At 40.2% G+C, this 26,047-nt stretch overlaps 1 protein-coding gene across 1 annotated transcript in view; it reads left to right on the top strand.

Annotated features, from left to right (window-relative positions):
* The first annotated feature begins 236 nt into the window (after positions 1–236).
* The window catches only part of Scin (scinderin), a 78,257-nt gene continuing 52,446 nt past the window's right edge, over positions 237–26,047 (top strand). The window contains exons 1-3 of the mRNA XM_021178708.2: positions 237–518; positions 6,388–6,542; positions 9,461–9,622. Coding sequence (XP_021034367.1) covers positions 320–518; positions 6,388–6,542; positions 9,461–9,622 — 516 coding nt within the window. The 5' untranslated portion in view covers positions 237–319. The remainder of the gene's footprint in view (positions 519–6,387; positions 6,543–9,460; positions 9,623–26,047) is intronic.

The following is a 26,047-nucleotide window of genomic DNA, read 5'->3' as shown; positions in this document are numbered from 1 at the left end:
GACCAGTGTGCACCGGTCCGAGCTGATCCGAGCAAAATCCTTCTGTTGCAACGTAAAATAGCAATTATAATGTTTATTTACTTATTTGTTTTAGGAGGGAGGCATTTCCTAGAGTTTTGGTTAACCCGGTCCAAACTGGGATTCAGGTTCCCGCCCAGGGTCGGGCGTGGCTGTTGGCTTCCCTTCCAGTCCCGCCTCCGCTTCTGGCGAGCCGCTTTAAAGCCGGGAGAGCAGGTTCGCGGTCACCGGTCACCGGGCTCTTCCTTGGGCTCAGGGCGCGGATCAAGTCCTCGGCTCGCTCGGCCAGCATCGCGGCACCATGGCGCAGGAGCTGCAGCATCCGGAGTTCGCGCGCGCAGGCCAGCAGGCTGGGCTGCAGGTGTGGAGGGTCGAGAAGCTGGAACTGGTACCGGTGCCCCAGGGTGCCTATGGTGACTTTTACGTCGGAGACGCCTACTTGGTGCTGCACACCACCAAGTCCAGCAGGGGCTTCTCCTACCGCCTGCATTTCTGGCTGGGTAAGCAGTGAGCAGCACAGGGCAGCGGTGGGCCCAGGGTCTGTACGCCATCCCTCCCGGGCGGGCTAGGTGACACTTAGCCAGCACCCTCTCCTAACTCCAGGTCAGCTCCTGGCGAGCTGTAAACTCCGGAGATGCGAGTCATCCAGGACTCATCAGTCTTGACCAAACCACTTCTTGGAGGGTCATACTCATTCCTCCGGGGTTTTCCACTTTAACTCCAAACCCCAGTGTATTCGTGGGCGACTGCCTGCCTGTGGGAAACCGGGGTGCTGGCCAAATACTGAGCATCCTCCGGCAAGTTCAGTCCTGGTTTTTCAGGCAGGGTGGGGATGAAATCAAACTTGTTTGTGGATATCTGCCTCAGCTTGGAGCGAAAACTCCCGCTCCCAGCAGCAAACTTTTATTTATTTGTATTTGTTGCCTTGGGGCTCCGGCTTAGATTTCCCTGCTACCTGTGATTACTTACCTACGTAGCTCCAAAACCAAGATTATCCTCGCACAACAGGGCTTGCCTGTTTGGGAAAAGATACGGTTATCATCTTTTTTTTTTTTTTTTTTTAATTGCTCTATCTGGCTGGTGTATTTCTTTAGATAGGCTGCTTTGTTTCAAATTATTCATTTATTATTCATCTGTTTTAACAAGGACACAGTGTGGATCAGAACAGCTCCTTCAGCGGTCGTAATTATTTTGAGCTGCCTTGGTGCCAGGCTTTCAGGAGGACACTGGCCGTGTGTTCCACTTTCTCCACCTTCTACTTTTACCCGTAAACATCGTGAATGTTGAACCTTTCTCTGTGAGGTCTTGTGCCAGTCGGCACACCCCGTCTGACAACGTGCGCATTATCTGAGCCTCCTTTTCAAGCTAGCGTCTCTCCTATACCAGTGTTTCTTTCAGTATATTTATTCTTGAGCTCAGGAGGGAAAACACTCAAAACCACGGACTTTGAGTGCTGCCATTGCATTTTAATATTTAACATCTGAAAAATTAAAGAAAGAAGTAAAAACATTTAGACGTGATGTCCCAAGCCTTAGCAGACACCGGGAGCAGGCGTCTGAGACAGAAGACACATAGGGAAAGGTAGTGTCTTTAATTACAGTGCTGGGTGCTTGCTTGCAGTGGTTGAGTGTCCATTGCTGTTTTTCCCCTTGTAATGCCACTGCAGTCATAATACAAACGACAGAGTAATATATGCTCTCTTCATAGAACAGTGACCCTGGGGAGAACAGCATTCCCACCCTAAATATGGGGTCTAGAAAGGATGAATGTCTCAGGTGTCAGTTGGGTGAGTTTAAATGGGTGAAAATTCAGCTTGCAGTTAACAGCAGCTATATTTGCCTTCATTAGAAGCCTGCTCAAAGAAGACCAATTGTTTAATTCAGTAAATTTCTCCTCATCCAAGCAGGTTCCTTAAGCATGGTGCTTTGCTAGATTTAGAGAGACAGGGGCTTATAGTTAGGATGGTCCAGAACTCTCTGGAACTTAAGTGTAGCCCAAATTGGCCCCTCTTTCTTTCTCCTCCTGCTTTCCAGATCCCAAGTGCCTGGCTCACTTAAACTTAATTTTCCATTTAGTGCTAACTAATTTCTCAATTATAATAGGATATAATCTGGGCAGAAACATCCTATGATCTTAAAAATCTGGAAAAAAACCTCCCTAAAGTTAATAGTATATTAATTACAATCTAGTTCATCTATAACATTTCAAGATGCCCAGGAACCTGTAAGTCACTTAAGATAGATAGTTTATGAAACTATCCAGAGAATTTATCACTCCAAAGAATCAATAAGAATAAAAAAGATAAAACATTGGTAGAATGTGATTTGTGACATTAGAGATCTATAGGCTCTTTGCTACAAGGACAAGTAGCCTTGGTGGACATAGGGAATGAAGGCAAGAGGGAGAGGTTTCTGTGCCAAGGCATAACAGGCAGCAGAAGAGGACTCGGGACACCTTCAGAGTTTCCCAGCAGCCTTTGCTATTTCAGTTCTTCAGGCAAAGGAAACTCTGTCTGAAAGGGTTTATTCTGAGATCCGAATAGGGTAGAGTTCATGAGGATTAGTTAGAGAGAATGATTGAAGCAAGTTCTAGGAGCAAGACCCCAAAGTGCAGGGATGAAGTTAAATAGAGGCTGCATGAGAAAGGCTGTACACCGTATACAGATGGGGGCGGGGTAGAACCAACAGGAGGAAGTCAGGTCTCAGATGAGGGGATAATTTAGGTCTGTCCACTCACTGTTTCCATGACACTAGGGCATAGCTCTGATAACTGTGGTCATATTTCATGTCTAGATGCAGGGAAAGTAAGAAGTTGTTGATGTAACTTTAAACCTTTTGTATTGCTCCTTCTTAGCAAATGTTTCGGTTTCATACCTAGCAGTTAAATTGTATCTACCTTTTGCCTCTGTTCTCTCACAGCATCCAGTCTGTGGGCAGCAGTTCCTTTAAAGGTGCTATTGTGCCTCCAACCTATATTATAAACACCTTCCCTCAGCCTTCCTTCTCGACAGCTTTAGATCAGTCTATTAAAAAAAAAACACCATTTATGTTATAACTTATGTCTGTGTGGCCTTACACAAGGCACTGGGACACTACAGGACTAGATTATAACACATAACACATAATATACAGTATAAAGCTCTCATATTTTACAAAAGGCTAGTGCCAATACCAAGGAACTGGTCACTGGGCCAACAAGATGACTTAATGTTTAAAGGAGCTTTCTGCTAGGGCTGACTCTTACTACCCAAGTTCTATCCTTAGGTTTTAGAAGGAGAGAAGGAACCCCTAAATGTTGTTTTCTGATCTTCACACATGTGCTATGGCATGAACATGCCTTTCCTAAACTAAGTAAACCAATGTAGAAAAAAAAATTAAAGAAAACAACATGGCGGCCTTTTTGGCACCGGAGGTTTTTGGTATCTGGATTCTGAAGGCAGACATGTGAATTCACATATGTGATAAAACTACACAGAACTAACTTCATATAGACACATCAGTGGGGAACTAGTAACCCCGAGGCTGAATCAATAAGGTGGACTGTGTCTCTGTGGGGATCCCAGTGTGCTCCCTTGCAAAAGTCTGTGCTCACTTCTACTTCAGTATATTACGCACTATGGAGCCATGCTCAAGTTTTACAAAACTGCTCTCAGCTTCTATGTGTTTGAAGTAGATGCTTCTCACCATGGTGAGGATGCTCACTGCCTTCTATTCCTAGTGTGAGGATGTGATTTTAAAATCAGGAACAAGAGCTAGATAAGTCTATTTGTGAGTCCTCTCTTTAAATCAGTGTTGTGTTTATAACATCCCGTCTCCTAGTTCTAGGAGGTTCACATAATACATGCAAGTGTAACACCACACACCAGACTGCAAAGCAGCTCAGCCCAGCACAGCATAACAGGCGTCAGAAGAACTAGTTTAGGAAAGCAAGGGATGACGTCACAGACACAATTCCCATGGGAAATCAAATGAAGTCAGAAGCAGAATTCGTACATAAACATTTTTGAGTAGCTGCTAGAATTTCATCATGATTCAGTAGACATTCACTCAGTATAATACATTTAAAAAGTTTATATTAGCTTCATTAAGTCTTTTCAACTTAATGCAGGCAAGGGCTTTGGCTTATTTATTCTGATCTTCTCTGGCCCAGCATCAGCAGATGAGAGCATGACCTAATTAACTTGTTGCCACCCCATTCATTAACTTCATGCCCACCATTCATACTTACCTCGAAAGAGTCATGCTTTAACTTGTCAGATAACAATGTTTCTGCCAAATACATTATCTTTAATATCTTTGATACCAACCTTGACTTAAGAGTCTTTCTTAAAGCATCTTTGCATGAAATCGACATCAAGTTCTGCTATTGTGAGCGCTGGGAAAACAGGCAAAGAATGGCACCAGCATCTTTCCACATTGCAGAATTAGATGTGCAAATACATTTGGCCGTAGAAAGTTTACAAAACTCACAGTATCAGGTACAGTTCTGGCTACTGAAATTTTGTTTGAGAAGATCTTTGCTATGTAGAGTCACCCGTGAACAGGGATGGGGAACTGTAAAGGAAGTTGACTGTTTCCCTAGTCTAGGTAACTGTTTTCCTTTCCTCAATTTTGATAAGTTTCAACTGGTATTATTCAGGGAAATCCTGCTATTGCTTCTAAACTTATGGCTCATTAGGGGAAGGTTACATATTGTGATCACCTAAGAATTTACTACTAATAAGAATTGTAATAAATTCAAGTGGGGCTGGAGAGATGGCTCAGTGGTTGGGAGTGCTTACTGTTCTTGCAGAGGACATGAATTCTGCTCCCAGAACCCACACTGGGTGGCTCACACTGCCTGTAACTCCAACTCAGAGGGTCCCATGCCTCCTCTGGCTCCCAGGACACACAGAAAAGCATATAAGTAGTTTTAAGAAGTCTCTTTAAAAACACATGTATTGTGCTTCCTAAGAGCCTACCCTTTAGAGGTCTATAAACTTGTTTTGAAAGTCTTTTATAACCTCAAGAATTACTCAGTCTCCCTCAGTGTATTCATGACCTCCACAGTACCACAGTATAAAACAGGTCTGTCCTGGGGCTACTGGAATGCCATTCGTACAAAATACTAGTACCATGTAGCCTATGGCAAGAGTAGTATAAATGGGTTGGAATTTGCATTATTAGCAATTATACTTTTTTTGTACAGCTCAGATGTAGTGAGGGTTTTGAAGGCTTATGATTGTTAACTTTTTTTTTAATGAATTGTGAGTCTTCCTCAAGCCTGTCTTGGTTCTAAACATCACATACACCATACACTGTAGAAATTGATGCTCAGGAACTTGACTTCTGCTTGGATTGATTTTACTTTGTAACCATGAGAATTACTTATATACTGTCTCAAATTCTATCAGATATGTAGCATTAAAGACATGTTAGCACCTTATTTCCTTTACTGCCTTGCTATCAGTGATTGTTTAATACAACAAGAGGAAGTGGATGGTGAAGCGGGGAAACAGCTTCAAAAGTAGGGGACAGGTGCAGTTTTATTCATTTTTCTGTCTTAAAAATGATGCAGTTATTTAATTGGGGCCCATGAAGTTAGTATTCCTCACTGGCACCCTGTAAGCCTGCAGGATGATGACAAGGCACTTCTGAAACATTTTCCTGGCAGGATCTTATTAACTACATGAAGTGAGCACTCACCCCAGTCTTGCAAGAATATATTGATTTTTCCACAAGCAGATCTGCGTGCCATGTTTCTTTTGAAATATTTTTAAAGGAACCAGAAAAAGCAGGAACATGAAAAGCATTTGGTTCTGAGACGAACAACATGTCATGTGTGGCTTTTGATAAGGGATCTTTCAGCTCAGACTCCTGTCCTGAAACATCACTGAAAAACAAAACAAAACAAAACAACACCTTCTCCATGTTAAACACCCATGGACATTGGCATGCTCGGCTGGCAGAGGGAGAATTAGCCTCTCTTAGGGATGCGCTCATTAACTGCTTACCCAATACAGAGATACACAAATAACAAAAGTGGACTCAGTAGGTTGTATCAATGTATTTGTACATATCCCATACATATGCCTATATATGCATGCATATATATGTATATATACATATACATATATATGGGATATGCATATGTATATATGCATGTATATGCACATTCATACACATTCAAATTCTTTTAACATATATGCATATATACATATTTATCAGTTTGAGAAGGGAAGGGAAAGGAGGAAGTAGTATGATTACACTTTAAAATGTATTAATAAATTAATAAGAAAATTAAAAGAAAAGAGAGCTTCTAGTGTCCTTCTCCTCAGCTTGTCTGCCCTGTTGTTTTCCCCACGCAGCTGAGGGTCTGTGTTGGTTTCAGGAAAGGAGTGTTCCCAGGATGAGAGCACAGCGGCTGCCATCTTCACGGTCCAGATGGACGACTATTTGGGTGGCAAGCCAGTCCAGAGCAGAGAGCTTCAAGGCTATGAGTCGACTGATTTTGTGGGCTATTTCAAAGGCGGTCTGAAGTACAAGGTAAGCACTTCTCATCGGCACTTTCCATTGTGACATTTTCAGCCAGTTTCTCTTCCAGATCATGGTATGTGCTGCCACACCTGGTTCATGCTGTATTCGGGATGAAGCCCAGAGATGTCCAAATGCCGAACTAGCACTCTACCAACTGAGATGCATTCTTAGCTCCTTTATAATAAAAAAGTGTATGTGTTAATAGTTAGACAGGCCTCTTAAGGCAGTACACAGTAAAGGATAGACCTTGTCCAAGGCAATGCATAGTACCAGCTAGACCTTGTCCCTCACCCTAATTCTCCCAGGGAGCTTTATAGTAGGATCATCTCTTCCTACCCCTTGCCTTTCTGTCCACATATTCAGTTAAAACATGAAGGGATGAGGAAGACATGTGTCTCAGGAACCCTGCACAGCTGCTGCTTTCCTTCTGCTGTGTGCCTAAGACTTTAGAGCTAACTAGGATTTCTGATTTTATACTAATTTGCCCTTTAAAATGGCAGATTTAAGTCAGGTTTGGGGGGGTGCATACACATATTCCCAATATTTGGAAGGTTGAGGCAATAGGATTATGGGTTCAAGGCCATAGTGTGAGCCGTAGAGTCACACTCTATCAAAGTTGAAAACAAACAAAAAGTAACCAACCAACCAACCAACCAATTAACCAAACAAATACCAGAATAATGACCAAAGGCATCAGGTTTATGTCTCTTTTTATCTGATTATATCCTTGGATGAATATCTGCAGTACTATGAGATCAGAGTAAAAGAACCACGAATTTTTGTCTATCTCTTGAAATCATTATTTCACACTAGGATGCAAACCACTTCAAACATGAGCCTGCTACCTCTTGTTTTATTGAATTCCCATGAGTTCCTCTGGTTTGTGTCAAAAGATCCTGAAGTTTCCTTCATGTCAATGAAGCTAAGTTTGAAGAACTTTAAGCTTTCATTGTTCAAAGCAAGTGAGGTAAAGTCACCTTGTTAGTAACCATTTTATCCACAGATGACTGGCTTGCCTCAGGGAAGTGCATAAGCTTTTTGAAACCCTTGGTTTTCTGGAGTGTACAATGTAGTTTACACAATTTCCCCATACAGGTATAGTATGGGGATTAAGCATTACAATAAATAATAAAATTCTAAAATACTAAATACTCAGGATTAACTTGTCTATTAACAGAATCTTGGGAACCAAAATCTTGGATACATATGCAAAAGTGGACATAATAAAAAGTAACGTAGTTGTTGTAGCCTTATAACTATCAACATTTATGCTGGCACACATCAGCGTTTTTCACAAAGGAGATGTTTTGTAAATGGAGGTCCTATAGATCATGAAGACTCCCTAATCAGCGTCACAATGCTGTTGTGAATGGCTACAGGAGCAACGGATTGCTGTGGCTTCAGAGATCACTAGTCACCAAGAATGACCTAGATGACCATGTGATGCCCTTTCACCCACTTTTATAGATTATGATAATCATGGCATATACACGACCTCACTTAGTATAAACCCCCAATTGGTGCATTTTTCCACGGTTACTGATCTGTTCAGATGAATAAAACAAGACTGAGTCTATGCAATTTTTGACTGGTCTCTCATAGAAGTGACGGTGTGACTGTCTCACCCCCCGGGGTGAAGCTGGCAATCACCACTTCCTGCTTCTCTTTACTTAAGTAAGTGATTCATATGTCAAGACAAAATAAACTGGGAAGCAGTTCATTTTGACAGGGCCTATCATCGACAAGTCTGTCAAAATTATCTTCTTGCTGATTATGAGAATAGATACAGTTCCTAATTTAATTAGGAAAAGAGGAAATGTAAAAGATGATTGCAGTACTACAAGAAGATGTAGTAGGTATCAGTCTGTCTTAGTCAGGGTTTCTGTTCCTGAACAAAATATCATGACCAAGAAGCAAATTGGGAAGGAAAGGGTTTATTCAGCTTACACTTCCATACTGCTGTTCATCACCAAAGGAAGACAGGACTGGAACTCAAGTAGGTCAGGAAGCAGGAGCTGATGCAGAGGCCATGGAGGGATGTTCCTTACTGACTTGCTTCCCCTGGCTTGCTCAGCTTGCTTTCTTATAGAACCCAGGACCACAAGCCCAGGGATGGCACCACCCACAATGGGCCCTCCCACCCTTGATCACTAATTGAGAAAATGCCCCCCAGCTAGATCTCATGGAGGCATTTCCTTAAGGAAGGCTCCTTTCTCTGTGATAACTCCAGCTTGTGTCAAGTTGATACACAAAGCCAGCCAGTACACAGTCATAGTTTTCTCTTCAGAAACTCAATCAGTGCTCTCTGTTTTGTTGTGCTTGGGCATGTAGAATAAAGATTCTGTATAATGCTTAACTTAAGGTAAAAGTACTTAATACTTAGCCCTAGCTTTTTTTGTTTTTGTGCTCTTCATAGGAACAGCTCACCTTTCCCGTATTTCCTTCTCTGCTCTGTGACAGAGGGAAGGTTAGGAATCTTGTCTCCATGGTGACAGTGGGAAGGTAGGGGGTTCTCTTTTCTGTGAGTGACAATGGAGAGATTGGGTACCAGCCCTGAACTACTGTAGTTGAGCTTCCTCATCTCCAGTTTTTCCAGCCTCCTGTTGCATTCTTGCTAACCATCTGTAAGACATGAGTCATCTGGGAAACATATGGGCGATCAATCAATATTGACTTTTTTTTTATATAGCAGGGTATTCCTTGCTGAGGGGCCTTGGGAAATATTTTTAATTTTCTATTAAATTTTTTGATGGGGAAAAAAGAGTAACCAACTCACCTGTTGATTTTACCATTTACTCATTCCTCAGTTTACTTTCCACATGTGCTAAGGTGGTGAGTTTATCCTGTGCCTTGCAGCTTGTGCCTTGCGTCTGGGTAGCAGACTCACCTCTCTCTGTTTTGTGTTGTGTTTTGCTCCCCCTGGCCAGGCTGGAGGTGTGGCTTCTGGACTAAACCATGTCCTCACCAATGACCTGACTGCGAAAAGACTTCTGCACGTGAAGGGTCGGAGAGTGGTCAGAGCCACTGAAGTTCCCCTCAGCTGGGAGAGCTTCAACAAGGGCGACTGCTTCATCATTGACCTTGGCACCGTAAGTTTCATAGGCACATGGAGATCTGTGGAATTTGCTGCATCAAATAAGATATGCACAGCACTTCCACACACTTGACAGTTATTTAAATGACACATAAAATGGGACTACTTCAAAGATTCTTTGTTCTTTGATAGGTTTAGAATAGAAGAGTGATTTAGTTCTTCCTACCATAGAACAGAAATTGAACAATTTTCAGTGGATTTCCTCATGACTCTGGACAGAGTTTCCACTGATTATTTTTATCTTTGGTTGCATGTGAGAAAATGGGGCTTGGAGCAGGGAAGTGATTCTCTAGGCAACCAAAGTTTCCAGAATTTAAGCTGGGTATATTTGTCTAAAGAAGAAAATATTTTAACACATAAGCATACATAAATGTGTGTGTGTGTGTGTGTGCACATACCTTAACACTTCATGTTTTTCAATGATCTTAGGGTTATTAGATAAAGAAACAGAAATACAAATATTGTATATCATCTTAATGGGGTGTGGCATATTGTATCTAACTTACATTTTCTCTCAAGAAATAGGCTCCTCTGATATCAGTCACACGTTTCTTAATCATTATCATTAAGACAAAGACTTGTAAGGCCTATGTTACAACCTCATAGGTAGGGTTGATATTGTGTCTTCTAGACTTTCAAAGTCAAAATAGACAGCTATTGAAGAACCATGTGCCATAGTATAAAAAGACAGGCAAGATGGCTCTTGATCAGGTTTTCTTTTCCGCTCTTCCTCATGACCCTCACTCTGACCATGTGTTTCATAGCCATGTTCTGATAGTTATTTTTTATGCAGAGTCCATTGCTTCAGGTAGAATGTGGTTTGAGTTGCCTAGACCCCATTCAAGGAAGCATAGCCAATAAATGGTGAAGCCAGAGTTAGACTCCAGGTTTATGTGATTCTCCTCTCAGCATTTTGAGATAAAGCATCAGAGAGATTCCTGAAGGGTTTATTCTTCATTCACAGAGAAGGGAGCAGTAGGGTTCTAAACGTGGAGCTATGTGGTTAGTTCTGTCTGAGTAATAGTAATTTGGCAACAACAAAGGCATGAAATGTGTTAAGAGTTAGAGAATGGCCTGAAAACCTAAGTGCTACCAGTTCCTCTAAGTCAGCATGTGTCTATAGCTTCAATACAGTTAGTCTGTATTTGATTGTTTTGGTTCATAGCAGCTAGGATGTACAAGTGAGATTCAAACAATACCAATACTTAAAATACAGTTCCCAGTCCCATTCTCTTATTTTGAGTCTCATGGTCACTTTCATGAGCAATCCCTTCCAACTTCAAAACCCAATCTACTCTGCTAACCAGATTTGAGACCTGGCCTCCACATCTAGGCACAAACCAACTATGAGACCAATCCATCATTATCCTAGACCCAAAATAAAGAAATATGGATTGGAAATAAAAGCCCAGAGGCATATTTAAGCCACACAGTTCTAAAAATCAACTGCAATTGTCTCTCAAGGCCTGTGCACAATTATTTGTCTCAGCTTTAATTTTAACCATATTTTCCTTTTTTTGAAACATAACAAAATAAAGTATAATAAGATAGAACAAAACCCATCATATCAAAGTTGAACAGGGCAAACCAACAGAAGGAAAAAAGCCCAAGAGAAAGCACAAAAATCAGAGGGCAACTCATTCAGGAGTCCCATAAACATGCTAAACTCAAAGCTATAATTTATATGCAGAAGACCTGGTGCAGACCTGTGAAGTTTCTATGAGTTTATATAAACATTGATCTGTTGACTTGCAGGGCCTTGGTCTCCTAGGAACCTGCATCCCCACTGGTTCTTTCACTCTGTATGTACCCTCAATGTTTTCCTGAGATCTGAAGAGAAGGATTTGATGTAGACATCACATTTACAGCTGGGTGTTCTAAGTTCTATCTGTCATCTTCACTGCCCCACTCTGATGTATTTGTTCCCATCTGCCTCAGGAGGAAGTTTCTCTGATGACTGAAGAAGTACAGCAGGATATCATTAGGAGTGATTTTATCACTACTTCTTTTGTTTTCTAAAGACCAGTTTTTAACCTTGGGTTTCTGGTTCTTGATCATCCAAGCAGTGGCAGGAATGGTTTCCATATTGTGGGGTGGGCCTTGAGTCAAATCAGATATTGGTTGGATACTCTCGCAAGCTTTGGGCCACCACTGCTGTAGTTTATTTTGAAGGCAGGACAGCATTGTAGATCAAAGGGTTTGTGGCTCAGTTGGTGTTTACCTTTCTCCTTTGGTAGCCTGCAGAGCATCTTCCAGTACCTAGACACTAGAACATAGGAGCAAAGGTTCTATGTAAGGATGATCTTAACCTATCTGTGTTCCATGGGTTGTTTGGGAGTTGTCTTCAGCAGTGGGACCTTGCTGTCAGTTTGTGGAGAACAACCCATTCTCTTGACAACAACTTGGGTTGTTTGGGGGTTTTCATGAGGCCCCTATGGCCAACAACTCAACTGGATGTACCCTAGTCCTAGTACTGGACGCTTGGACACTTGGTGACAAGACATGGCCAGCTGGGACTCCATCTTCCTCATTATTTGGAGACTTCATTAGTATTGACTTCATATATTTAAGGAAGTTTCCACCTAGTTTTTTATATCACCTTTTATATGCCTCTCAATTCTAGCTATTTCTCCCTTTATTTCCTCTCTAACTCCCTTTTCCCTCACTATCCAACTCTCCCATTCTTGCCCCCCGTTCCCCAGTCCACCCATAAAACTCTATCTCTCTCTCCTTGGAAGATACATGTGTCGCCCCCCCCCCCCCGACTCCCAGTCCCTTCCTCTATTCCTAATTTCTCTGTGTCTAGGGATTGTAGCTTGGTTATGATTTACTTAATGACTAATATCCATATAAGCAAATACATACCATATTTATACTTTCGAGTCTGGGTTACCTGACTCAGGATAATTTTTTTTCTAGTTCTATCCATTTTCCTGCAAATTTCATGATGCCATTCTTAAAAAACAGCCGAGTAATAATCCACTGAGTAAATGTACTGCAGTGTATTTATCTGTTCTTCGACGCAGGGACACATAATGTGCTTCTGGCTATTTTAAATAGATCAGCAATGAACATGTTTGAGCAAGTATCCTTGTTGTAGGATAGCATCCTTTGGGTATATGCCCAAGCGAGGTATAACTGGATCTTGAGGTAGTTTTCTAAGGAACTGCAACACTGATTTCCATATTGGCTGTACAAGTTTGCAATCCCACCAGCAATGGATGAGTGTTCTCTTTATTCCATATCCTTGCCAGCATGAGCCATCACTTATATTATTGAACTTAGCCATTCTGACATATGTAAGTAGTTTCATTTTGCATTTCCCTGATGGCTCAGGATGCAGAACATTTCTTTGTTTCTGTGCCATTTGAATTTCCTCTATTGAGAAGTCTTTGTTTAGATCTGTGCCTCATTTTTAAATTGGTTTATTTAGTTTTTTGATATTTAGTTTCTTGAGTTCTTTATATATTTTGGATATAATTCTCTATCAGATGTAGAGTTGGTAATTATATTTTTTTCTGTTCTGTAGGCTGTCACTTTGTCTGGAGGACAGTACCCGTTGCTTTAATAAGCTCTTTAGTTTAATGAGTCTCATTTATTAATTATTGATCTTAGTGTCTATGCTAATGGTGTCCTGTTCAGAAAGTCTTCTATACCAATGAGTTGAAGATTATCCCCCCACTTTCTTGACCATCAGATTCAGTGTGTCTGGTTTTATGTTGAGGCCTTTGATCCACTTGGACTTGAGTTTTGTGCAGGATGATAAGAATGCATTTATTTGTATTCTTCTATGTGCAGACATCCAGTTAGACCAGCACCATTTTTTGAAGATGCTTTCTTTTTTCCAGTGTGTATTTCTGGCTGCTTTGTCAAAAATCAGGCACCAGTAGATGTGTGAGTTTATGTGATATCTCCAGAAGTTCTTTTTTTTTTTTGAATGATACATTTTTAATTAAGTACAAAGAAATAGAAGCATGCTGTCTCTGTAGTAAAAGGACTATGTTACAATATGACATTAGAAAGTGCTTGTAGGTAGGAATTCTCAACGCTCTTGGGGCATCCCTCACCATCAGTGTCATCTCTGTTTGGGGCTGGACTAGTGTGCATCTTTCCCAGGACCTATTTTATCAAATGAATACCATGTTTTAAATAAAGATTCAGAGTAGATTAATTTACCAACAGAAGGCAGCTATAGACTTTTCTGTCATGGTACTGAAAAGAAACAAATTTCTACCTCAATCAAATTTTATATCTTTTCTATACAAATATGTTCAGATATCTATTAAATGTCATATGTAGTCTACAATTCATATTTTCAGAATATTTTACACTAAAACTTTAGATGTTTGACAATAAAAATATTCCAAGGGCAATGTTTTGTACATGCTCATTCCATCTTTCCTTTTATTCCAGTCAGAATTTCTTTTATTTTTCATGTTTGTTTTAACTATCCTGGTTTTTGTTCTTGTTGTTGGCGATGGGTTATGTGTGTGTGTGTTTCCATATGAAGTTGAAAAATGTCCTTTTAATCTTTGTAAAGAATTGTGTGGAAACTTTTGTGGGGATTGCATTGAATCTGTAGATTGCTTTGAGTAGGATGACCATACCTTTATTATCACCAAAAATAAACACTTATTGGGCGTAAAAGCCCAGGGGCATTATTAAGCCACACAGTCCCAAAAGCCACCTGCAATGGCCCTCAAACTTGTTCGATGTTGTTTTAACAGCACTTAGATTTTTAACACATATTTTTAAAGTCCTTTACAAGTGTTTTGCATATGAAAATTTAAAGACATAAAGAGGGTCCCATGGCTCCAGCTGCATATGTAGCAGAGGATGGCCTTGTCAGGCATCAGTGTGAGGAGAGGCCATTGTTCCTGGGAAGACTTGATGCCCCAGCGTAGGGGAATGCCAGGCAGGGTGAGGAGGTGAGAGTGGGTGGGTGGATGTGGAAATACCCTCATAGAAACAGGGGGAGAGCAGATGGATGGGAGTTTCCTAGGAGGGAAGGGGAACTAGGAAAGGGGATAACATTTGAAATGTAAATAAAGAGAATATCCACCCCCCCCCAAAGAAAAGATCTCAGTTCTAGTTTGGGTTATGATGATCTCAGGTTCTCATCTGTGAAGGTAGGTTTTTGATTAGGGGATCTATTGAGACCTTAAACAAGAGGCACCCACCAGAGCTATGCTTCATCATGTTCACAAGTTTTTGTTTTCTAAGTTTGATGTTTTATGCAATTGCACAAACGCTGCGATCTATTTAATTAGCACGAATAGCTTCCAATTCAGCTTTCTGACTATCTACCCTTTGACCTTTGGCAAACAGTTAACTTCTGGAACCTTGGTTTTCTCTTATTCCCACATCCTGACCAGGCTTCTGGTCCCCTCTCTAGCTTAGCTGACAGGGGTTCACTCCTACCTGTCAAACTTACAGCTGAGAAATAGCTGTCGACATTTTAGTTCTCTGAAGGAACAAAAGTCCTCGAATGTGTGTGCATGATGACCACAGAGGGGACTTGGGGCTTCTATCTCTACATCACAGTCTTGTCACTGACCAAAGCTAATGTGTTGAGTGAGATAACATAGGGCTGAATGGCTTGAGACATTTGAGTCTGCTGAGTTCAGAGCTGATAAAACAAGTCTATCTGGCTGGGGTTCTCCTGAAAGTTGGTTTTATGAAATTATTATTTTATGGAACAAACATCGAGTTCTACAATGGGCTAGGTAGTTGCATGAGGTAGACAGGTTGAGCTCCCAGTGACATATGTTTTTTCTCATAGGCAATGCCAGCCATTTGCCTTAAATGACCCATAAAACCTCAAAGGATTAGGGTATGCATAGCTCAAAGATATATGTCTGTTTACCAATAAATTATCTATATTTTGGAGACACACTTTTGCTTTTAATTGTGTGTTTATATGTGAGTATGTGCACAGGTATTGAGATCAGAAGGTATTGAGTCCCCTAGAACTATAGTTACAGTTGATTGTGGGCCACCCAATGTGGGTGTTGGGAACTGAAAACTGTAAGAGAGGTATACACTATTAACTGCTAGCCATTTCTCCAACTCTCAAATTAGCCTTATTTTATGTAGTTAATTATCTTCAAGTTTTCCTGCTTCAGGGCCTCTTAGACACCGTGTGAAGGCAGTGTGCTTAGCTATTTTCCATAGCATGGACCTTTCCTGCACTGTGAAGGAATACTAAGGCAGGAATCCTCCAGACTCTAGAGAAAATACTCAGAAGATCGATGTCTGAGTTACTAACCTTTATCCCATTGACATTGTTAAACGTTTCTCATTGTGATAAGCTCTTGTGATTATCTTGATAACTTTATTGTGGGGTATGGCATAGTGAACAAAGAAGGAGATTGGACAACATTTTTCTGAACCATATATTTCAATATATCATATGAATATTTCAATGGTAGCTAACTATTCAGACCAGTATCTTCATTAGAGGGCACAGACACAAAGCCATTGCAGCTTAGGTTTGTTTTACTACCCATGTATGACAAACTCAAGTTAAATACCCACAGCTGTCACTGAACCAAAGCCAGTTGGACAAAACTTACCTTATATGTGCAACCCAAATCCTGTTTTTAATAGTGTTTGAGAAATGCAGTTTTTGTGATAAACCAAATTACTAACATGAATTCTCTGTGCCTTAGCAACACTTGCTCTTTTATAGTGTTTGGGCTGTGGAGACATTTCCTAGGCTTATCATGTCAATTGCTGAGCATGAGACAAGAGACTGTAAGGTCATAAGTTTAGAAAGTCAGTATGAAAGTAAAGAAAATCATGAATATTTTAGAGAATGGTATATTATATTTGTGTTATCGTGGTATGCCATTGGAAAATAAAATGAGATGTGGTTGGATCTTCACCAGATCTTACTTAAGTAATACATGAGAGGTAGAGGCAAGAGGGTCAGGGGTTTGAAGCCACACTTAATTACATAGTAAGTTCAAAGTTAGCTACAAGAGACCCTGTGTCGAAACCAAACCAACAACCATCACAGCAAAGCCCCAGTAACTATGGAATGCACACATGCTTTGAGGGTCGGTGTTCTCAAGGTTCGGGATATGAGGCTAACTTTCACAAATACCTCCGAGTCAGCCACAGGTGGAGAATGAAGCCGCACGGGAGGGGAATTCTTGTGCTGAGTTACCAACCTTGTCCTTCTGCTTTTTCTATTTCCCTGCTAACTCACTGGATCAGCTACAGAGCTTTGCCCTACTCAGCTGACTGTGACCTGTCACCCTCCCCAACATCCAGCCACCTGGCTTTGAAAGAGCAGGCTCTACTTCCATATTCACCAGTCACTGTGCACAGTATCGGATTTATAATCCCATCGTTTCTTGCAGCCGATGACTGTGGTATCACTGATGCTATGGCCTTTGAGCATCCACCATCAACTTTTCCCTCCGTCTCTGGGCTGAGGTGGGCACTGTGCATTTCTCTTGCCTTTGGCTCCCCTCCTTGCCTGGCTTGCTCATCTTCCTTTCAGGCTACCCTTTCTCATCTCTTGTTCCATGATCTGTGTGTCCACCTACCACCGAGCATTTTAAAAAGTGACACCACTTTTAATTATTTTATTGTTATCACACATTCATTTGGATTGCACTCACTCCCATGGTAATTTAACTGTCATACACTGGCAATTCCGAATTTCATAGTCTAGCCCTGAGCTCCAGATATGTTCAACTTGCCTAGATATTTTAATTTCAACTTATATGTATCATATAAGTTGAAACTAAACTTATATGGACCTTATAAGGTCCTTATATGTATCATATAAGGTCCCTTAAACTAAGTTAAAAAACATGTAAATAAACAAATTAATTAATTAAATAAGAAAAGAAGGCCATCAACTTCACCCTCATTTCAAATCATCTCTTCTCCTTTTTGTCCTTAAGAATGGAGCCACTTTGCACCTGGGCTGCCAAACTCCAAAGCCAGGAGCCATGCTGATAACTTTTCCCATGGTGCCCCTTACAGTTAATCACTCTCCAGGTCTATACTAGTACTGCCATCCTTATATCACCATTGCTACTGTGTGTGTACAAGACACTGTGTGACACGCCCCCTCCAGACGCCTTCCAGAATACTTCCAGATGGCCTAGAATATTTTCCTCTTCGGTGACACCTTTCTCCAGCAAACACCCACCAGATTCATGTTCACAGCCCAGATGTGGCCTTCTTCACCGGTGGCTCTCCGACATCCTTCTTTTCTGCTTCCCTGTCCCACCTGTAGTGTCAGGTCTTTGTTTATCCCTCTCTTGTCACCACACAGAACTTGCCTCTCAAGGCAGTTCTCACAGTTCCTCTCCACTCACTCACCGGATGCACTGGATGGATTTGTTCTTAGCATAAAACCCGGGACTTACAGCCATTCAGCAGATACTGCTACAAATGTGAGCTTGTTCACTTCTGACTACAACTCAGTCTGACTTCTCTTCTCATGGGAGGATCTAAAATCTAAGTAACACACACCCACACACGATATTGTGGCCTTGGGTAGGGGTGAGGTTGGGCATGGTAGTATGAGACTAACCAACCTTAACTTACATAGAAGCTTCACTGTAGCAGTGTGGTTCTATTTATTGTTTTGGTTTCTCTCTCTCTCTCTCTCTCTCTCTCTCTCTCTCTCTCTCTCTCTCTCTCTCTCTCTCTCTCTTTCCATGTGTATATATGTTTGTCTGTCTCTATTGTTCAGTCATGGGCTATTTCTGTAGTTTAAGTTGACCTGGAATTTATCTGTGTAGCTCAGGTTTACCTCAAGCTTTCACCCCAAATGCTGGGGGTAAATTACTATGTGATTTTATACTATTTTTTTAGAAAAAAAATCTTGAGACATGATCTTTTTGTAACTCACACTGGACTCAAACTCATGAAGCCAAGGTTGACCTTGAATTTCCGATCCTCTTTCCTTCACCTTCCAATGCTGGAATTATGGTTGGGTACCCCTGTGCTCAGCTCTGTGGTTTGGCTTCTTTTCTTATAACTTTTGCTATGTAGTGGGTTCATCTAGGTCACCTGATACCCTGTTCTCACCTCAGCTGTAAGACTTTCCCTGCCTCTTTCAGCTACTGCTTCACTCATCACAGGATTGCTGCTTAGTTTGTTCTATGCCATGATAGAGGGCTGGGCCACTCTGCCCACATTCCACTGGTGGCCTGATTGTCTGGGACTATGTCCCATGGTCATTTCTGCTCTGATAATCAGGCTCAAAGATGAATGGCTATGTGACTGATGGATTTAGTCATCTTTGTGTACCTTTAACAAAAGTACCTCAGGTAGTTAACTTGAGAGAAGTAAAGGTCTGTTTTGGCTTGTGGTTTCAGTTCCTGGTTGCTTGACCCCATTGCTTTGGGTCCTCTTCGAGAGTACCACAGTGAGAATGTCTTGGGGAGGGATAACTTACCTCTTACATCTGAAAAGCAGAGTAGAAGAAGAGGGGCTGTGATCTCAATGGGCTTTAAGGGCATGCCTCTCACCTCTAGACTCCTAGGTAGTGCCCATCTCTTAAAGGCCCTGGTACTTCCCAATTACATCCTGGGCTGTGGTGCTTATCTAAACCATACTGATGCCAAGTGCACTGAGGGCAAGTGTCCTGGGTCACTGCTTCCTGTCCAGTTTCTTCTTCTTTTACTTCCATTATGCCACATTATATTCTTGAAATATATATGTCATATTATACTCCTGCTGAAGAATTACAAACCGTGGTTCCTAGTACATTCTAGCACTTAAGGGAAAGACCATGCTTCTTGGTATACAAACCATCTTTCCAACCATCATTCTCTTCTCTGAAGAAGGACTCCTTCAGTCGAGGCTGTGGTTTGGTGGGAGAGGACTTGCCTCTTACACATGATGCCCTACATTCAACCTGTTGACAAAAAAGAAGTTTTTTTTTCTGGAAAAATCAAATTATTTAAAAATTAAAAGTGAGTTTTTAGAATTTTATCTTTGCTCTACATAAAAAAAAATCTTAGTTTAAAAATAAAATAGACAGGACAAACAAGTGTTCTTTGTTCTGAATAGATTTGTCCTTTCTCCACTGTACTGCCTAAGGCTAAGTTTCATAAGAGGAGAGCCTTGTGGGAAGAAGAAAAGATAAGAAGAAACATTAAGTCATTCTAAATCCTTACACAATGCTCTGCAGTGAAAGCAGGGGCCAATGATATTGCATATGCATGTAGTGAGCGGAGGAAGGGCGAAGAGCAGGTAACTTTTGACCTCTAGCTATGAGGTGTGCAGTGTAACAGAATGGAAGGAGAGCACGCTGGACAAGGTACAGTCTCACTAGAGTTGATGGACGGGTAAGGGCCCTAAGAAAGACTGATGGTGGCAGAATTTCTAACTTAAGTCTTACTTGTGCCTTTCTGTTTATTTTGGAAATTTGTTTTTTAAATGCTGAACTTATCACTAGACCCCAAAGGATTTTGAATTTAAAGCTTGGGGTGACACTTTGGCGTGGACCATGTTTTAAGCTCCTTCTCCCTGGGTTGTTTCTTCTAAGGTACTGTGCATGTTGACAACCACTTCAGGATAGGGGCTGTCTAACAGTGTTGGACAGTTCAGGGTTGTAGGCAGGAAGACTGTGCAAGTCATTTGAATGGCTGAGTCACCACGTATATGGATACTGGAAAAGGCTTTTGATAAAGCATGACTGTAAACCTTCTTTGATTTGCCAAACACTTTGTTAGTATAGATAATCACTTCACCTACTCTCTCTGATATGGGGACAAGAAACCTCCTGAAGCTGTTCACCTGGTATCAGTGGGTGGCATCACTATCAGCAGGCAAGCCAGAATTGTCCAGGTTCTTTCTTCTTTCTTCTTTCTTTGAGCCTCTACTGCAGTGGTTCTCAACCTTCCCAATGCTGTGGCCCTTTAATACAGTTCCTCATGTTGTGGTGACTCCCGGCCATAAAATTATTTTTGTTGCTACTTCATAGCAGTAATTTTGCTACTTATATGAATTGCAATTTTAATACATCTGTTTGTCTATGATCTTATGTGACCCCTGCAAAAGAGTCGTCCAACTCTCCCCCCTAGTGGTCGTGACCCACAGGTTAGAAACCACTGCTCTTGGGCACTGCCCAGTGGCACTGTCCATAAGTCCTGCAGGTTTAATCCTCTAAATATCCTCAAGTCTTCTTTGTTCCTGCTGGTTCCTGCTGCTCTGCCCAAGTTAAGATGTTGTTGCTTCTGGTCATCCACTGTTCAGTAGTCTGGCATTGTCAGTTACTCATCTTCCATCCTTCATTAAAAGAAGTGTGGGCTGGTGAGAGGGAGCAGCCTTTAAAGGCATGTATGTGCCACTGAGCCTGGCAACCAGAGCCTGTAGTTCTGCCAACTTTGCCGTGTCATGAGTCAACACGACGTGAGCTGCTTCGTGCCCCTTTCAATTAACTTCCAAAGGCATCATTGAGCACTGGTTTATTATTGCTTTTATTTCCAGTCCCCAAGTGATGTTTGCCTGCCCTTTGATGTCCTACGTATTAACTCTGACCACATAGTTGAAACTGCTGCTTGTGTAGATAAGTAACAGGCATTCCTTCCTCAAATCCACCTGTTTTTAAAATCGTCATTTGCTTATTTCTATTTCTGGCTACTCATGGATCAGTCTAATTGCTAAGAGCAGGCTGTCTTTCTGTCCTTATTTCTTCCTTTTCTAATTATTTAGAGTAATTCTGTTTTCTGTTCACAGTTTGGATGGTAAATGTTTGTGAACTTCTACTGAAGGATATGTGTCTCAGTTAGGGTTTTTATTTCTGTGAAGAGACACCATGACCACAGCGTCTCTTATGAAGGAAAACATTTAATTGGGGCTGGCTTACAGTTCAGACGTTCAGTCAAGTATCAGCGTGGCAGCAAGCATCACACAGGTGCTGGAGAGGTAGTTGAGAGTTCTACATCTAGATCGGCAGGCAGCAGGAGGAGATTGAGTCAGAATGGCATGGCCTGAGCTTCTGAGACCTCAAGGCCCTCCCCCAGTGACATCCTTCATCTAATGAGGCCATACCTCCTAATAATGCCACTCCTTATAGGGCCTTTGAGGGCCGTTTTCTTCCAAACTACCACAATATGCATGGGAAATTATATATATCAACAGCCAAAGAGGTAAGCAAACTTCATCCCAAACTGTGTGGATGTGTCCTGATTTACAGTTTTTTTTTTTTTTTTATATTCTGTGCCCAAAGAAATACCACATGTAGTATTTGCTAAATGCCTTAGTAGCTTAGAAGGTGAAAGAGTTGCCTCTGAAACCATGTTTACTTTATAATTTTCAGTGCCTCATATACCCAGACTGATGGAAGTTTTTCAGTTAAATTATCTGGTAGTATTTTAAACAAAGTAATAAAGATTATAGCAGAACTTTTTCTATAATGGCACTTTTTCTAAACTATCATGTCCATCCAGACTTCTCTTGTTTTTTATTATAGTTCTACACAGAATTGCTTTTTAAAGAAAATCTAGAAAACAGACCAAGTTGAGTTATAGGAGAGTTTATTAAAGCATGGTGCCAATTGAATACAAAGTGTCCAGTGTGGAAAGGCTAAGCAGTCTTACCATCTACCTCTGAATAGAATGAGTGTTGGGCAGTGTAGTTTATTAATAGCACCGTCTACTCTGTTTTCACAAAGCAGAGCTCTGTTAAAATGAAAACACCATAGACACAGCGTCATGTAGTGAAGTATAAACTGTGTAAATGGAAGGGATTGCTATAATTCTGTTTATGCTGCTAAAGCAAGCTTTTATACATTACTGCCAGAAGTCAGTCAGCTATTTGCACATCATATTAATTAGATTAAACAGACTAAACTTTAATTAAAGTGACTCTTCAAACTCTTGTGAATTTTTACTTTTGACTTTTTACCACTGAAAACCAAATCTAGTAATTGTCTATAAATATGATGAAAATAATACATAATAAGCAAAACATGAGTCATACACTTACATGCCAAAATAAGACTTATTTTTTAAAACCGTAGTTGTTTAGTCATCTTGAAGTTCAAAGGAAAATTTCACTTAAAACTTTTACTGTTTTAAACATGAGTAATTCTTACCTATTTTTATTCTATTGGAACTAAATAGAAACTAGTCTCTCCCTTTAAGCAATAGTGAGTAATATTTTATACAACCGATAACTGATTTTATTTGTAAATTGATATACACATTAGAAGCTTCATCCAAAAATATAGTTAAGATTTTGGATGCATATACAGGGGAATGCCAGGTCTAGGAAGTGGGAGTGGGTGGGTTGGAGAGCAGGGCAGGGGGAGGAGGGTATAGGGGGACTTTGGGAATAACATTTAAAATGTAAATGAAAATATGTCATAAAAATGTATAAAAAAGATTTTGGAATCTGTAGACCATTATAAAATTTTATTATAAATAACGTTTATGAAATTATCATTATCTATCAGACAATCTACATACATTTTACTAAGTTTCCATAAGGCTCTAGAGATGGTAATACAATTCTGATTTTATATAACTCTCTGAAATAGACGAGAGGTCATTTATACAAAGGAGATATATAATGACACACACACAACACACACATACACATAAATATACATACATATATATGTGTATATATATATGTATTCTTTTCATCATATGTTATTGATAGACAAGTGATGTATTTTCTTACTAGACTTGGTTTTCAATGGTAAAAAGTCAAATGTCAGAAGAGTTTGAAGAGTCATATTAATTAAAGCTTAGCCTATTTAATATAATTAATTTGATATGCAATATAAACATAAGTTAGATGATTATATAACTGGAGAAAATCCGTTATGAGAGTTACTAATTAATCTGAGGAACCTAGAGAGCTAATTCTGGTCTACGTTCTCTACTTACTGCAATATAAAGTATCAACACTCAAGTTTACTCTCTTGCATCTACTGTGAAGGGAATAATTTGCAAACTGTCATTATCTGGGGTAGGGAAAGGACTCTGTGCTAAGACTCTGTGCTGTTCTTGCCGGAAGGGTGACCTGGGCTCCATGTCAGAACTGTGTGCCCAAGGTGACTGGCAGTGGTTTTGATGCTAGTGAGTGCTGGAATCTCCCAGAGAACTTCAATATGCAGTTTCTCAGGAAGTCTCTCAGGTTAGGGCTTTTTGTGAAAGCAGTCCTGTGGCAGGCCAAACAATTAAACATGCTTCTCTCATATCAGGATTTCTGTGTTTTTGTACTACAGAATGGTTTGAACATGAAGTGTGATAGCAACAGAAACTTCCGTCTGTGTATATATCTCTGTATTTTTTTAAAATGCCCTTTCTGCTCCATTGATCTTAAGACTCAGTGACTAACAGTCATTGGAAACCATGTGTTTTCATGCATTGTAATTGCTGACCTTGGAGTGGAATTCAAATGGTTCTACATGTGTGCCTCAAATTCCAATGTGCAGATTCAGAAATGGGGCTAGAAGGGAAATAATAGGAATATTCTTGGTTAGAAACAGGAAAGAGATGTGCCTTGATGATCCCGAGGAATGAAATCATACTACAGAATAAAATGGAATCCAAGACAGCTCTTAGTATTTCTTACCAAAGTTTGAGTTTACCAATAGATATACTTTGTTCTTAAAGAGGATTATGGATTAAGTCAGGTGGGACCATGAGAAAGAGGAAGGTTTGAAGAACAATTGCAAGCCTCTGTTGTTCAAAGCTTGCCCCAGTACCCCCAAGAAAGCTTGTTCCATTTTTGTGCATTATCCTTTGAGTGACAAAATGACTCTGGGATGAAGATATATTATGAATGAAGCACACAGTGAGTGTGCTTTCATTTTGATTTTAATACATATTATATGTAATATACGATACACAACATATTAGATATTATATGATTGAATACATTCAAAACCTGCAAATACATTGCCCTACCAAACAGTGGCTGCCCTGGCCCTTCTCGCTCACACATCCTCTCCCTCATATTTAGCTGCCATGCTATCTATTCTCCACAGCTCACCAGGTGAGATTCATGGAAGTTGTAAAACAACCCTGGTGCAAATGTTAGAGCAGGTGTCTCTCTATGTAGACTCTCCTAGTGGCTTTGTCATATTTAACTCCCTTTCTCCAGAATTCCCCTCTCAGAGAGTTCTATATAAATGAATGGGGCAGTAAATGGATTCTCTCTAACTAGTCATGCCTCTACACTTAAAGCTATGCCTCCTTAAATACCTTTCTTCATAGCCAAAGAATGTTTTTGGCTCTACTTAACTGAGTTGCTCTGTGGCTTGGTTTTATTCTTCATAGTTTGCCTGAATGGTTTCCACACCATATTAGAACACATACCTCTGTTTTCATCTCTGAGCATCCTGTACACCAGTTGCATAGCCATCCTTCTATTTGATGCTTTTTCTTTCCTATTGTAGCTCATGCTCTGACCTTTCTGTAGTAGAGAACCATGGGGCCTCTTGATATTAGGAGCATTCTTAGTGATTTGGTCTGCTGCTAGACTACCCACACAGGAAGTTTCTGTAGGTTTCCACCACCCAGATAGTGTGTGATAATTCAGACCCCTGTGTTTGGCTGGGTGCCTGGGAAAAAACTAAGTTCTTTCATTTGTTAAACCACATTCTTTTTGATAAAATATCTTCTTCTTAGAGAGCATGGACTTATGGGAGGACTTGGAGGGAGGAAAGGGCAGGAGAAACTTGAAGCAATTATATTACAATCACAAAATATAATTTTCAAATGTCTTTATTTTATGATTGCAGCTGTATATATTATGATTGCTGTTACCAAAGTTCAATCTGTAATGTTTCAACCCAGATGACACATAATATAATCTCTGTGTTATTACAAATGACTTTTCCTGTTTCTCTGTTAAGAGTAATTTTAGTAGTTCAGCATCCATTTCTTTCTATGCATCTTAATTTAAACAGCTTTTCCTATAATTAAGTATTTAATAGCTTTGTTATGCCTCACTAAGATCACATAGTAATTACAATTCATGTGTATGTAGGTTTTTCCTCTTTTTGTGAATAATTATTAAAATGAATCACTACCGAGTCAAAGGTCATTAACTTCTTTTATGGTTCTTGATAAAACTGTTGGGTGATTTTAGGTATCTTAATTTCTTAAATTTAATTATTTAATAATACAAATATATATGTATATATGTGCATATATATTAAGGTTCCATGTTGTATGCATCTTTTTGACTATTTAACTGTGTTGTTCTATATAAATTGTATTGGCTAATTTTAAAAATAAACAGATAAATAAATTATTTTATGAGAATGTTAATACTTTAACAGATTTTGACCATGCTTCTGAAATAAGGTACTCATAATTTTTTTTTTAATTAATTTTTTTATTAGGTATTTTCCTCGTTTACATTTTCAATGCTATCCCAAAAGTCCCCCATACCCACCCCCCCAACCCCCTACCCACCCACT

The sequence above is a fragment of the Mus caroli genome, chromosome 12 (genome assembly GCF_900094665.2).
Source record: "Mus caroli chromosome 12, CAROLI_EIJ_v1.1, whole genome shotgun sequence".
In the NCBI taxonomy this organism is placed as follows: domain Eukaryota; kingdom Metazoa; phylum Chordata; class Mammalia; order Rodentia; family Muridae; genus Mus; species Mus caroli.
The sequence above is the reverse complement of the archived record's forward strand: the minus strand, read 5'-3'. Positions and strand labels throughout refer to the sequence as shown.